Raw genomic sequence first — 16,147 nt, 5'->3', positions numbered from 1 at the left:
ATCCCTATACACAAGAAAGAATACATTAGACACATTAAATATAACCATTATGGTGAAGCAGGCTTCTCAGATCACATGCTCAACACTTTACACCAAATCAACTGGAAAAGCACCCACTCTTTACACCACACAAAAACCTGGTATGAAAGGAAATTTAAGGAAGCCTGCGAAATCCTGATAAACCACCCAAATATCAACAACAAAGATGGCATGAAAATTCCAAGGATCTGGATGGCACACATTCAGCCCACCTAATATATAAGATCCAGCATAAATCAGGACTCTAGCCAATCTTCAGCTAGTATTAGAAACCATTCCATACCAACTGGCTGGAATGTACATGTATAATCATAATGTTAATACATGTATATAGATAGATACATAGACTTGTTGTTGCACCCAAAGTATGTCTACGACCAACAGAACAGATAACACTAATAATAGGACTCTAGTGTTGATGTACATTTTTTTTTTTTCACCAGAGGTCAGGCCAACAATTGTAATAGCGGTTGATCAGTAACTTTAACAAACCAGTTTGATCGTAGTTAGCTTGTTTTCTGTGTATAGTTATATGCTCCAGAAGATGATCTTGACATAAAGGTCGAAAAGTCGAATGTAGATTTTAATTATATTAAACTAAAGTTTTTATTCAAACACGGTAGTTGTCTCCATAATTTTCAAAAATGCAAAAGTATTCTAAATCTGCAGTAAAAACACTTGCAGAAGAAAGGAGCCTAAATTTGTGGGAAGAAGAATGGAAAACATCAAAAAAACAGATCAACAACAAAAGAATTCTTGCCAAGTATCAGAAGCAGACTCTGGCAGAAAAAAACATGCCATCTCTCCAGGTTTAACCACACTACTAACAGGACATGGAAAACTAAGAATACCTACAGATTACATATCCTGGAATCCCCATCATGCAATGTTATCTGCATCTACAACAAACTATCAATCACATACTTTACAACTGTCAGCTATCTGACTCCATCCAGATAGGTCATGGTCAACTGGGCGACAGAATAAAAGATCAAATATGCAATTCTATTCTGTTGATCTATTACCAGTTAAAAATGAGTTAAAAGAACGATAAACATAAAATTTGAAAAATTTCGTTTATAACTAAGTTTATTTAAGTTTATTTTTATTGTGTAGTTAGGTTACGACAAATTATGTTTGTTAATTACAAAATAACATTACTAAATCAAATAAAAAAACTGCATTTTTTTATTTATTTTAATAGCGTGCAATTATACCTTTTCATTTTTAATCATTTTTGGACCACTCTTTTTAACCATCTCTTTCTTAAATGATCCTACAAATTTTGATATATGATATAAATGAAAATATATAATATAAATATTTATTAACTAGCTGACTCATTTTTTGTATGGGAAATTTCAATAACTTCTATATAATTCTTAAATCTACACAATAAAAATAAACTTAATTATAAGCAAGATTTTTCAAATTTTATGTTTATACCATTCTTTTAACTCATTTCTCAAAAAAAAAAAATATTATTTAAATTTACCTGGTAATAGATCAACAGAATAGAATTGCATATTTGAAGTTTCATTCCGTCACCCACTTGGCCATCACCCAGTCACCCTAAATGTCATCCCTTTTGGAACCAAAACAGAAACTTATTCAAAAGTATTATTCAGAATGAAATTTGCCAATAAGATCAATTTCCAGTCATTGTAATGTAACGTGAATTATTAATATTATGTGAATTACATATCAAATTCCTGTCATGTACCCTCAAGGGGTGAACAGGACATGATGGTACTACATGTAAAATATTACCTCATGACTAACTTCCTACCTACAATTTTCCTCCAAATCAGTCTGTTACTTGTCAAGACTCCAACATTATCAGATCTTATATTTCTATCGTCTAAGACACTTTGTACCGCATCAATCCACCTATATCTTGGTCTTCCTCTGGGTCGTTTTCCTGCCGACCTGGCAGAGAACACTTGTTTTGCCAATCTTTCCTCACCCATTCTGTTTAAGTGACCATACCACCTGAGATTAGCTCTGCTAACGCATTCCTGGATGCTGACGATGTCAAGTTCTTTCCTAATATCCTCGTTTTTAATATGATATTGCCATTGATGCCATCTGTTCACGCCTATAGTCTTTCTCAGGACACTCATATCGGGTCTCTAGTCTTTGGTCATATGTTTAACTTCTGATCCAGCTCTCAGATCCATAAGTTAAAACTGGTTTGAACACTGTCTTGTATACAGCTAATTTAGTGTTCTGACTAATTTCTCTTTTATTCCATATGAATTTATTCAATTGACTTCCCACCATACCAGCTTTGCTGATTCTGTTGTCTATTTCTATATTTAATTTACCATCTTCACTAAAAATCGTAACTAAGAAAATGAAACGTTTTACTTGTTCCACAGGTTCTCCATTCACAACAGTTGATATTTTCAATGATTCTGCCTATTTTCATTGTCTTTGTCATTCTATTGCTGACCTTCATACCATAATCTATTACAACAGTTATTCAATTTAGTCAGAGAATCTTGCAGACTTGTAGCGTATTAATTTAGAAGTATAACATCATCTGCATAAAGCAAAGAGCTGACATTAACATCTCCAATTTTGATATCATGTTTAATACCACTTTCCGTCATAATGTGATCCATATAGATTATGAATAACAGAAGGGATAATGTACATCTTTGTCTGACACCAGATTTAAAATTAAACCATCTTCCTGTACTTCCTTCAATTCTAACTGCTGACTTAAGTATTGCTTGATATAATTTCCCATTGACACCATATAACTGTAGCGTATTGAATAGCTTCTCTCTTGGCACTTTGTCATATGCCTTTTCCAGATTGACACTACTTAAATACAGATCTTTGTTATATTCCCATGCTTTCTTGACTATTTGTCGTAAAGTGAAGATCTGATCCCGACAGCCTCTATTTGGCCTGAATCCAGCTTGTTCTTCACCAAGCTTTTATTCCACAATTCTTTCTTAACCGTTTCTCAAGTATACTTGCATAGATCTTGCCAGGAACACTTAGTAGGGAAATACCTCTGTAATTCTCACATTCAGTTTTATTTCCCTTTTTATATATGGGTGCTATGAGAGCACTACTCCAATCATCGGGAATATCTACTCCAATCATCATCCTTCTGTCCAGGCTTTTTGAACCATGCAGTGTAGCCACTGTAAGACTTTTATACCACCATACTTCAGCATTTCTGTCGAACATCATCTACTCCTGCTGCCTTTCCACATTTCAAGCCTCTGATGGCTTTTTCTACTTCAAGTACGGATATGTATTCCTGACTGCATGCCTGGTCAGTGTTTTTTACCACTGTGCTGTCATCACTGCTTGTTTCATTTAGCAGTATTTCAAAGTAATTACTCCATACTTCAAGGATATCTTTTTCTCCAGTTTTCATGTCACCCCTTTATCATCTCTAACTCCTTTTACAGCACTCTTTCTTCCATTCTTAAGCTTCTTCAACATCCTCCAGAATACTTTGCAACCTTCTTGATATTTATTTTCTATATTCTTGCCAAAGTTCTCCCATGACTTTTGTTTAGCTAGTTTTCACAGTGTTTAGCATTCTTGCATTTGTCTCTGCATTCTCTAAGAGCACAAGCTGACTTATTTCCCAGGAACTTTTGATATGCTTTATTCTTTTCCTTCACTGCCGATTTAACTTCCTATGTCTACCATGGAGTTCTCATTTTTCTATCCTTGCAGATAACTTCACCATATGCCTCTCTAGCTGAATCAATTAGAGCTTTCTTCAAGGCTTGCCACTGAATCTCCAAGGTTCGATTCCTGTTCTCAAACTCTTTCATTTTTTTCTTCAATAATCTTTGTGCATTTTAGTCTACAGTTCATATCTGAGAGCTGCTCAACTTTTATTCACTTTAAACTTTCTTACATGTTATTCTTTTCAATATGAAATTCAATTTTATCCTGCTCAAGACTAAATAGTGATCACTTCCAATTTCAAATCCTCTGTACACTCTAGTGTCCTGCACCAGGGAAAAAACATCACTATCAACAATAACATAGTCAATGAGACTTTTCTTATTCCTTGCCTCTTCTCTCCATGTGAATTTGTGCACATTTTTATGTTGGAACATGCTGTTAGTAATAACCAGTCCATGTCCTGAGCAGAAATCCAACAAATATTTGCCATTATTATTAGCTTTGCTCTTTTCTCCAAATTTTCCCAAAATATTTTTGTATGTCTCACAATCATTTCCTACTCTGCTATTTAGATCCCCAACAAGGACCAACTTTTCCTTTTTCATTGTGTCAGCTGCTTTTTCTAAAGCCTCAAAAACTTTCTCCACTTCTACCTTAGTAGAACCTTCTGTGGGACCATAGGCACAAATAAGCCTCATTGTCCAGTTTCCCATTCTCATATTTGCCCACATCACTCTACTAGAGACTGACTGCCATTCAAAAACATTAGCCTCGTATTTTGTGTTGAATACTATGGCTATTCCTTTTCCTTTATTGTCATTGCCTGAATATAACATTTTGTATTTATTGCTCAGAAAGATCTCACCAGGTTTTGTTTGTCACCCGTATTATGTCGATCTGGTACTTATCTAATTCTTCAGCTAGCTCCATTTCTTTGCCATTCAGGCTTCTTATGTTGATAGTACCGATCTTTACCTCTGGTGATGTTGAGTTGGTTTTTTTTTATTTTCAGATTTGTTCCAGTAACTGACTTTTCGCTGTTCGCCCTGGTTCCCTGGCGAAAACAACAGGGGCCATGTTTAACCGGGCGACGCCCCAGCTGGCATGAAATTTTGTCATGTTGTACCATCATTTTTTTTATTTTGGTTTAACCAATAAGAATACAATTTGGTTGGCTAAATCCCAAATTGCCAGCCCATCCTCATTCGTTCAGTATCCAAGTAGGTACCCAACAGGGTGCACTGCGAGAAGGTGAGGATTGGACATTTGGTCAGAAGCCCTGGTCAGTTCTCCGCATTCCTTTAAAGGCTATGTGGAGGTCTCTCAGTTATATAGCTTTGACCCCTTAAGCACCCCTATGAATTACATATATACATGTATGTGATTATATGCTTCAAACATAAAAGCGACATCTCTTACAAAAGATCACATGCAACTGCGTTATCCAGTCACGTTCATTTTTCAAATAATCCTAATGATGATCAACAAAGCCACTTGTTTGCTGGGATAGATCAGAAAATATTTTTCGCTGTGATGATGCGTTTGAGAGAAAAATTATAGAATCAAGGGAAATCCTTCTGAATCCTGTCCACTTAAACAACAATTTGAGTTATAACATCCCAGATAGCCATGCTGCAGTTATTCAATATTGGCATTCACGTGAGTCTGCACGCACACTTGCAATAAACAATGGCACGCCTGTTAGAATAACTTGAAAAAATACAACGTTTTTTATGTATCAATTATGTGTGCCGATTTTTACCTGTATTTTCCAGTTTTTAGATACTTCAATGTTTATTACTATTCTCTTTCTTTAAGAATACCTGGTGAAGGCTGTTATAAGCCAAAACTAGTTGTATTATTCTTATTAAATCTTTACAAGTAATCTCGCTTTTTAAGTCATTAAATCTATTTCTGAAAAAAAAAAATATATATATATATACACACACACACACACACACACTAGTGGCCAAAATTGTAGAAATCTTTTGGAAAAAGTGTATTTCTGAGGTTTGATGGTTCATAACACCACTTTTTTTTTTAAGTAATACCATAAAATTATATATCAATGAAAAAATAATTTAATCAAGAATGTAATGCAATAACTTTTATGAAGGATTTTTTATTAGAACAGCAGCTATAAAGAAGAAAAGTGAAACACAGACAAAATGAGATATACAAAAATTCTTGCAACGCGAGTTAATACTTAGTTGGGTAACCTTTAGCGTTAATTACGGCCTTACAATGCCTTCCCATGGAGTGAACCAAGTTTTTTTAGTTCTGCAGCTGTTATAATGTGAAACCAAATTGTTGCTTCTATTAATTGGGTTTTATTGGTGGGTTGCTTCTGACTAACAGGTTTTTTCTTTAGTCAGCTTCACAGATTTTTGATTGCGTTAAGGTCTGGGCTATTTCCCGGCCATTTCAGCAGTGGAATATGATTATTTTAAAACCACTTTTTGCACACAGCAGCAACATGACATGGAGCTGAATCCTGTTGAAATATAAATGCTTCATTATAACAAAATGACAAATGATTGACTCTCTAAACACTCATGCTTATTGGCTACATTCAAATGAAGGAAAGCTACTTCATATCAACCTAAGCAAGTTGTGCTTCTTTTTTCTGGTTATTTTGCTATAACGTTTTATAGAATCACGTGTGGAAGGCTTCAGTTTGGGCTCAAGTATTTCATTTATGTATTTTCGAGCATTTATATTCCCATTAATCACACAAATTCTGCCCACACCTTTTGATGCCATACAACCCCAGATCATAACACTAAGTGGCTGTTTCACGGTTGGTGTAATGCAATCAGGATGCAAATCTTGTTCGATTCTTCTCCTTACATATTTTATGCCATCACTACCAAACAGGGAGATTTTGGTCTCATCACTCCAAATAACACTGCCCCATTGTTCTGCTGTCCAGTTAACATGGGTTTTAGCCCACTTTAATCTTTTCAACCTCATCATCATCATCAAATTCCTGCCATGTACCCTCAAGGGGTGTACAGGATATGATAGTACTACATGAAAAAAATTACATCATTATTAATTTCCTATCTACAATTTTCCTCCAAATCAGTCTGTTACTTGTCAACACTCCAATATTATCAGCTCTTATATTTCTATCGTCTAAAGCACTTTGTACCGTATCAATCCACCTATATCTTGGTCTTCCTCTCAGTCGTTTTCCTGCCAACCTGGCAGAGAACACTTGTTTTGCTAATCTTTCCTCGCCCATTCTGTTTAAGTGACCATACCACCTGAGATTAGCTCTGCTAACGCATTCCTGGATGCTGATAATGTCAAGTTCTTTCCTAATATCCTCGTTTTTAATATGATACTGCCATTGATGCCACCTGTTCATGCCTATAATCTTTCTCAGGACTCTCATATCTGAAGTATCTAGTCTTTGGTCAAGTGTTTTACTTCTGACCCAGCTCTCAGATCCATAAGTTAAAACTGGTTTGAACACTGTCTTGTATACAGCTAATTTAGTGTTGCGACTAATTTCTCTCTTATTCCATATGAATTTATTCAATTGACTTCCCACCATACCAGCTTTGCTGATTCTGTTGTCTATTTCTATATTTAATTTACCATCTTCAGTAAAAATTGTGCCTAAATAGCTGAAATGTTTTACTTGTTCCACAGGTTCTCCATTCACAACACAGTTGACATTTTCAATGATTCTGCCTATTTTCATTGTCTTTTTATTGCTGACCTTCATACCATATCTATTACAACAGCTATTCAATTTAGTCAGAGAATCTTGCAGACTTGTAGCGGATTTATTTAGAAGTATAACATCATCCGCATAAAGCAAAGAGCTGACATTAACATCTCCAATTTTGATATCATGTTTAATACCACTTTCCTTCGTAATGCGATCCATATAGATAATGAATAACAGAGGGGATAATGTACATCCTTGTCTCACACCAGATTTAACATTAAACCATCTTCCTGTACTTCCTTCAATTCTAACTGCTGACTTACAACTCAAATAAAGACTAAGTATTGCTTGATATAATGTCCCATTGACACCATATAACTGCAGCGTATTGAATAGCTTCTCTCTTGGCACCTTCTCATATGCCTTTTCCAGATCAACAAAACTTAAATACAGATCTTTGTTATATTCCCATGCTTTCTCGACTATTTGTCGTAAAGTGAAGATCTGATCCTGACAGCCTCTATTTGGCCTGAATCCAGCTTGTTCTTTACCAAGCTTTTCTTCCACAATTCTTCTCAACCGTTTCTCAAGTATACTTGCATAGATCTTGCCAGGAACACTCAGTAGGGAAATACCTCTAATTCTCACATGCAGTTTTATTTCCCTTTTTATATATGGGTACTATGAGAGCTCTACTCCAATCATCGGGAATTCGTCCCTCTGTCCAGGCTTTTTGAACCATGCAGTGTAGCCACTGTAAGACTTTTATACCACCATACTTCAGCATTTCTGTCGAACATCATCTACTCCTGCTGCCTTTCCACATTTCAAGCCTCTGATGGCTTTTTCTACTTCAAGTACGGATATGTATTCCTGACTGCATGCCTGGTCAGTGTTTTTTACCACTGTGCTGTCATCACTGCTTGTTTCATTTAGCAGTATTTCAAAGTAATTACTCCATACTTCAAGGATATCTTTTTCTCCAGTTTTCATGTCACCCCTTTATCATCTCTAACTCCTTTTACAGCACTCTTTCTTCCATTCCTAAGCTTCTTCAACATCCTCCAGAATACTTTGCAACCTTCTTGATATTTATTTTCTATATTCTTGCCAAAGTCATCCCATGACTTTTGTTTAGCTAGTTTTACACAGTGTTTAGCATTCTTGCATTTGTCTCTATATTCTCTAAGAGCACAAGCTGACTTATTTGACAGGAACTTTTGGTATGCTTTCTTCTTTTCCTTCACTGCCTCTAACCTCCTGTGTCCACCAGGGAGTTCTAATTTTTTTATCCTTACAAACAACCTCACCACATGCTTCTCTGGCAGAATCAATCAATGTTTTCTTCAGAGTTTGCCAATGAATCGCCAAGGTTTGATTCCTGTTCTCAAACTCTTTCATTTTTCTTTCAATAATCTTTGTGTATTTTAGTCTACAGCTCACATCTGAGAGCTGCTCAACTTTTATTCGCTTTAAAACTTTCTTACATGTTATTCTTTTCAATATGAAATTCAATTTTATCCTGCTCAAGACTAAATAGTGATCACTTCCAATTTCAAATCCTCTGTACACTCTGGTGTCCTGCACCAGGGAGAAAACATCACTATCAACAATAACATAGTCAATGAGACTTTTCTTATTCCTAGCCTCTTCTCTCCATGTAAATTTGTGCACATTTTTATGTTGGAACATGGTGTTAGTAATAACCAGTCCATGTCCTGAGCAGAAATCCAACAGATATTTGCCATTATTATTAGCTTTGCTCTTTTCTCCAAATTTTACCAAAATATTTTTGTATGTCTCACAATCATTTCCTACTCTGCTATTTAGATCCCCAACAAGGACCAAGTTTTCATTTTTCATTGTGTCAGTTGCTTTTTCTAAAGCCTCAAAAAATTCCTCCACTTCTACCTTAGTAGAACCTTCTGTGGGACCATAGGCACAAATAAGTCTCATTGTCCAGTTCCCCATTCTCATATTTGCCCACATTACTCTACTTGAGACTGACTGCCATTCAAGAAGATTAGCCTCGTATTTTGTGTTGAATACTATGGCTACTCCTTTTCCTTGATTGTCATTGCCTGAATATAACATTTTGTATTTATTGCTCAGAAAGATCTCACCAGTTTTGGTCTTTTTTGTTTCAGTCACCCCTATTATGTCGATCTGGTATATATCTAATTCCTCAGCTAGCTCCATTTCTTTGCCATTCAGGCTTCTTACGTTGATAGTACCGATCTTTAACTCTGGTGATGTTGAGTTGGGGTTTATTTTCAGATTTGTTCCAGTAGCTGACTTTTCGCTGTTCGCTCTGGTTCCCTGGCAAAAACAACGTTTTCGACCTTTAAGAGATAAAAATTATATAGTAATAAAAATAATAAGATAAAAAATGAGATTTATTTTCAACCTTTGAGAGATAAAAATGGCTTTTTTCATGGAATTCTAGCATTTAGACCAAATACCTGGAGTCTGTGCCGAACAGTCCTTGCACTCAACTTCACATTGTATTGCGCCATTTCATCTTGTATACATCCAGGTGATTTTCTTCTGTCACATAGGCACAGTTTCTCAATTCTGCTATCATCACTTGCTGTTGTGTACCTTTTCCTGCCTTTACTAGTCTGGTTTTGTAGTGACTGAATCTCCTTATACCTCTTCAAAAATTTAGAAATGCCACCTTTGGTTAAGTTTCTACCAATTTTTCTTCTAATTTCTTCATAACTGTAGCCTTGTTCGCTTAACAGTACTATTCTATATCGCTTTCTAGGTGACCAGTCAACTCTTTGCACCATTTCTTTAATTTTATTATGTTTTACAAGCTCACTAAATGAAAGAACACAAAAAAAAACCCAACCAACTTGATAACAATCACATAACACACTGACAAATATCCTCCTCTCAGCTCCAATACATGACATCAATAGCTGAATCCTACCGTGACCTTACTGGCTCATTGCCACTCATGCTCATTAGCTACATTCAAATGAAGGAAAGCTACTTCATATCAACCTAAGCAAATTGTGCTTCTTTTTTCTGGTTATTTTGCTGTAACGTTTTATAGAATACAGATAATTGAATAAACTTTATTGCATTACATTCTTGATTAAATTATCTTTCCACTGATATATAATTTTATGGTATTACACTAAAAAACACTGTGTTATGAGCCATAAAACCTCAAAAATACACTTTTTCCAAAAGATTTCCACAATTTTGGCCACTAGTGTGTGTGTGTGTGTGTGTGTGGACGTAAAGGTTGGAATGCATACATACATACATACATGGATGTAAAAATATAAATGCAAATATGAATATTGATATAAAAAATATAAATATAAATGTTAAATCAATACTTGGAAACTACACATAATATATGAATTGTATGCAATGGAGCATGTAGGAATAAATTACCCCTTGCAGGGTTACTATTGGGAGGAAAAAGCAACACACACACACACACACACACACACACACACACACACACACTAATTGTCTGGACACTTCAGCAATTTAAAATTGATACCAGCATGCAAACCCTAATATCAGATATGTCCAACCTTTGGCTTTGATCACCTCCTACACCCTTTGAGGGAGGCTTTCCACCAATGTGCGGCAGACATCAGGGTGGAATTTTTCTCCATTCCTCTATCAAAGCAGCACTGAGTTCAGTGACATGCTGCTCTGGAACTTAATCAGTGCTCCATTTTGTCCCACAGGTGTTTGATGGGGTTGAAGTCAGGACTCTGTGCAGGCCAGGGCAGTTGTTTAACACCTCATACCATTCCATAACGGCTGCAGTATTGCGCATTATCATCTTGATAACAACACAGGTCTGTTCCATAAAACCTCCATAGTGTAGACAGCATGTGATTATTCAGCATATCAAGGTACTGAGCTGCTTTTATGGAGCCATGGACGACAACAACAACCAGTGGTCTCACTACAAACCAGATGAATGCACACTACACCAATGCTCCTTCACCACCAAACTTGACTATGGGTACAGCACACTGTGTTAACAAGTATTCATCAGGTTGCCTCACCCTGCCATCAGACTGGAAACAGGTGAACCTTGATTCATCGTTCCAGAGTACCGTTTTCCACTGGTCAACTGTCTAGTTCACACGTTCTTTGCACCAGACCAGACAAGCTGCCTTGTTCGTTGTTGCAACATTCGGCTTGTGTGCTGCTGCTCTTCCATAAAAACTCAGTAAATGGAATTCTTTTTACTGGCACTCTGGAACTTATTACGTGACACCCCTAGGGAGTCCAAAGACTCATCGAAGGAGGGCACCTACTCTACAGCTGTCTCCACCACTCAAATCCACCAACTACAACTAACCACAACTATACCAATGCCATCTACCACCCACCATCATTTCCACAGACAATCACAAACATCCATGCCCACAGCGGGATTCAGCCTTTTGGCTGGAGAGTGGATACACTAACCACTCGGCCAACTAGGCAGGCTTATCACAGATAGTCTGTGCCAATTGTAGCTGGTTTTTGCATGCCACCCGTTTTAAACACCCTGCTGTCTCTGTCAGTCATTTTTGGTGGCCACCCTGGGTATTTTCCTGCACTAATGATGCCAGAACATCTCCATTTGTTGATCACATCGCCAACCATTGATTCTGGATGTCCAGTTGAGTGGCAATGAATGATACTTTTCTCGGAGTCACCGAGTTCACATGGTGTTTCCATACCACTTATATTCAACTGCTACGATGAAATACTTCCTACTATCTGTACATCGGCTTTTATGTTATTAACAAACCTGGAATGTTCCATATCTTCAAATAACAGAGTTATTTGAAGATATGGAACAATTGTTGGTAGAGTGTGTGTGTGTCTGCACACATAGATAGAGAGAGAGAGATTTTAAATACTTCTTACCTTTAATGCAGATGCAGCTTTTGAATATTCTGACACGAAAGCTTGACAATGGCCACACCTAGATAATGATTATTAAAATTTAGACAGCTAGAACTGTTCAAAACATAATAAAAAATTTAATACTTATATTCTTTAATCAAGTTTCTTTATTATAAACAAACATTTATCAATAGTCCCTAGACATCATCACAAAGTTTCAATTGTGTCCCCTGACTACTTTCAAAAAATAATGTTATGGCACACCCAGGATTTTTCATTTAACTGCTGGAGAATTATAATAAATTAAGTATGGTATTGGTTTCTTATTAATCAACAGGCAAGATGCTGTCAAATATAATATGCTTGACTAGAAATTACAATATTGTTTTAATCTTTTTCCCAAGCATAAACAAAAGTCTGCACATGAAGTATCTTGAAGACTAGATTACTTGCATATAGAGGCTGTTGACCACTCATCTAACTGCCTCGTATCCCATAATGCAGTTATGGGATACCATAACATAGTTGGAGCAATCAAGCTCTTTCAAATATAAGAAATTGGCTGGTTAATGTTTTTTATGCTGTATAATACCATTTTCATTTCAATTTGTTATTTTTGTTTACAAAAACAAGTCCTGCAATGATTCTTGACTCCATGGAGTGCCATAAAAATAATAATAAATTATAATTATCTTGTCATATCCCGTTTCCTCACTCCAATCTATGTTCACATAATTAAACTTTTCCATTATGATTGTTCAGCCTGCACTCATTGTGCTAATCTGCCAATACACGGTATCTACATCTTTCTATGAACCCCACCCCTGGTCTATAGCAGCACCCAACCAAATATTTCATCTTATTGGCTCAGATATCACACTAGACAGCCCCAAATGAATTTGAGACTCCAAGTAACAACAGCACTTATACTTTATGTTTTTGATGAAGGTAAAAAGAAACTGATATGGAAGATGGGTTTGCACACAACTGCAAATTGAAATTTCTTTCAGATTACAAGTATTATTAGATGCATCAAGATCTTCCATAACCAGTGACTTGAACACTGACCTCTTCCAATTTTGATAATGTTCGTTTCCTTTCAAGATCAATTTACTCTTCTTTGGTTGACTGTCATCCAGTTTATCCTGGCACAAACATATTACTTACAGCCTCCAAAAGAGCTTGGTGTTCTTTTCTGTTGTAAAGATTACTTCTCTTCCACTCCACTCCTAACATTATGTCTTTCATAAGTCTCAGATCCATCCAACTTGGGAGTACTGTTCTCACATTTGGAGTGCAGCACCCAAGACCTCTAAGAATTCTTGATAATATTAAGAAGGCAATCCACTTAATAGATGACCCTTCTCTCACTTTATCATGGGTGTTCTGTTTTGGTGCTGTGCTTGTTCTATAGGTACTTTCATGGGCATTGCTCTTCTGAATTGGCTGCTTCCTCCAATTTCTTGTCACCACACAAAAGAACTAGAGCAGCCACTGGTCAATACTATACACTGTCCAGCTTCAAACACACCAAACTAACTTCTCATCAGCTCCTTCATTCCATCTCTCTATTTTTTGGAACAATCTCCCCCATACTGTTTTTCACAAATACAACCTCCCACTCTTTAAGAAACATATCAATAGGCTACATGTTTTTCCTTAATCACTTGTCCATATATAGTATTATAGAGTTATAAGTCTTGTGACCTTTCATGCATGTGGGAGTCAACATAAAAAACCTTCAGAAGTACCTCAAAATGTAAGGAAAAGATCTTTTGAGTCAACTCTCTTGTAAATTTGGGAGATAAAACAGCTGCTGATTGTAATTCTTGAGATGTGCCATTCAGAGAATATTTTCTTGATTCCTTACTGAAAAGATGTAGACCATTATGTGGGCTCTTGATAACAATGATTTGATATTATATTTCTGCAGGCTGATGCATTATGGATATAGCAGCCAGAGAAAATAAGGTTGTAGCAGACATTGTGAGAGAACCATTTATTTCTTGTTTTGTAAAGAAGGATAAAATTTTCCTCTATGTGAATTTAATCCTAGAGTAAGTTAATAATTTTTTTTTTTTTTTGGTAGAAGACTTAGTCCTTAATCTGAGTTCTTCCATGTAATGAAAATATAATCTACATAACAGATCAAGAGGGAAGGTTTAGGACAGATTTCCTCCTCTAAATGTTCTAAGTTGGCTAGAGTTGGAGATAGTAGAGAATCCATTGCAATTCCTTCTGTTTACAGACTGTCATTCCAACTAAAATAAGAAAAACTTTACTTTTCATTTTATAAGGACAAAACAGTTCTCTCACCACTTCTGTCTACCACAAGCCTATCTCTGCTGTTATATATCCATCAGACATTAGTTCACTGCATAAATATAGTATTATTAAATCATTGCTATCAAGACTGTTCTTCAGCATCTGTTCAGCAAGAAATCATTGAGAAATCATAGAAACTCTGCATCACTTATAGAATGACTTGAGTAAGCTATAAGTATGGGAAAATGATAAACAGCTTTCTTCAGTCGACTTCTGGACCAATGCCTCTCCATGCTTCTTCCATTGTAGCAATCTTGCATCTCTCCACCCTAAATGTCCATAACATCTTATCCCATCTTGCTGCTGGTCTACCTGGGTTCCAATAACCAGTTCTTGGTGTCCATTCTGTTGTTTTCTTTGTCCATTTTGTCATCACATCTTGCCCAGAATGTCCATTATCTTTGTTTGCCTCCTTATCCAATTATTATTCTCTAGAGCAGCGTTTCTCAACCTTTCTAAGCCCAAGGACCAGTAAAATGCCTAAAACAATTCTACAGACTACTAAGTCACAGAGGCGTAGCTGGGTGGGGTGGGGGTTGAAATCTACCCTGGGCGGCACTTTTTTGGTGTTTAAAAAATCTTGCCATACTGTCTACAAAACAGCAACTGAGTGATGAAACAAACTTCGACAATGTCATTGACGATTTTGTGAACAGAAAAGCAAGAAAAATAACATTTTAGAATGTTGGAATTCAAGTTTTACTTCAAAAATAAACAGTGTTATTAATTTATTTCCCTATACGTCATTTTGACTTTTTGTAATTTTTTTTAAAAAAAAAATTATGTAGGAATTACCAACATTTCTGAAAAACTGAGCCATTTATAACATAAATCTAAAAGCATGTTTTGAATACATATGGAAACATAATTAATTAAATTGGAAGTAAACGATTAAAAGTGTATCATCATTGAACAAAGTTTTAATTTTTATTAAACAAATAAATAATATGATATACTTTTAATGAGATGGTTGAGCTTCTTGGCCCTTGAGATATTATTATTATTCGTGACACCTTCAAGGAGTCCGAAGACTCATCGCGGGAGGACACCTACAACTGTCTCAACCACTACACCGAACCTCTACTACGAATCACATCTCCATCAACGCCATCTTAGAGTTGCTGAATATCTGGCTCAATATTGGTCAACTTCAGTCGAAGATTGGCACACACCAATACGATTTCTATGTTTTGTTTTTATTTGAAGGAGCGATGAAAATCCTTTCTCACAAAGATAGGTTGTAGAAAACTGCATGACAATTTTCAATGCTTCTTCAGATAATTTGGGAAATTCATTTCTCACTGAAGGCGAGATCCAAAATCAAGCCAAACCTAGATCATGAAATTGCATTTTAGGTCCACTGCCACTTGAAAGCTCAATTAACTGTTCTTTTTTCGATAACGAAAGGTCATTCTCGTGACTGCAATCCTGAAATGGATCGCAAACCCAAAGAAATTTCTTATAAAAGTTATTTGGAAAATATGTTTCAAAATTCTGTTTCAGATTTTTGAGGTCGTCACAAACCTTTTCCAGAAACTCAGAATCAACAAAAATATC

At 36.0% G+C, this 16,147-nt stretch overlaps 1 protein-coding gene across 2 annotated transcripts in view; it reads right to left on the bottom strand.

Moving 5' to 3' along the window:
- CaBP1 (Protein disulfide-isomerase A6 homolog CaBP1) overlaps positions 1 to 16,147 on the bottom strand; it is a 208,798-nt gene that overhangs the window by 157,627 nt on the left and 35,024 nt on the right. For both annotated transcript variants that reach the window (XM_090391328.1, XM_090391330.1), the window contains one exon: positions 12,287 to 12,344. In XM_090391328.1, coding sequence (XP_090247454.1) covers positions 12,287 to 12,344 — 58 coding nt within the window. The remainder of the gene's footprint in view (positions 1 to 12,286; positions 12,345 to 16,147) is intronic.

Source organism: Typopeltis vanoorti, chromosome 4, assembly GCF_054136105.1.
Source record: "Typopeltis vanoorti isolate ZY-2024b chromosome 4, IOZ_Tvanoo_1.0, whole genome shotgun sequence".
In the NCBI taxonomy this organism is placed as follows: Eukaryota; Metazoa; Arthropoda; class Arachnida; order Uropygi; family Thelyphonidae; genus Typopeltis; species Typopeltis vanoorti.
The sequence above is the reverse complement of the archived record's forward strand: the minus strand, read 5'-3'. Positions and strand labels throughout refer to the sequence as shown.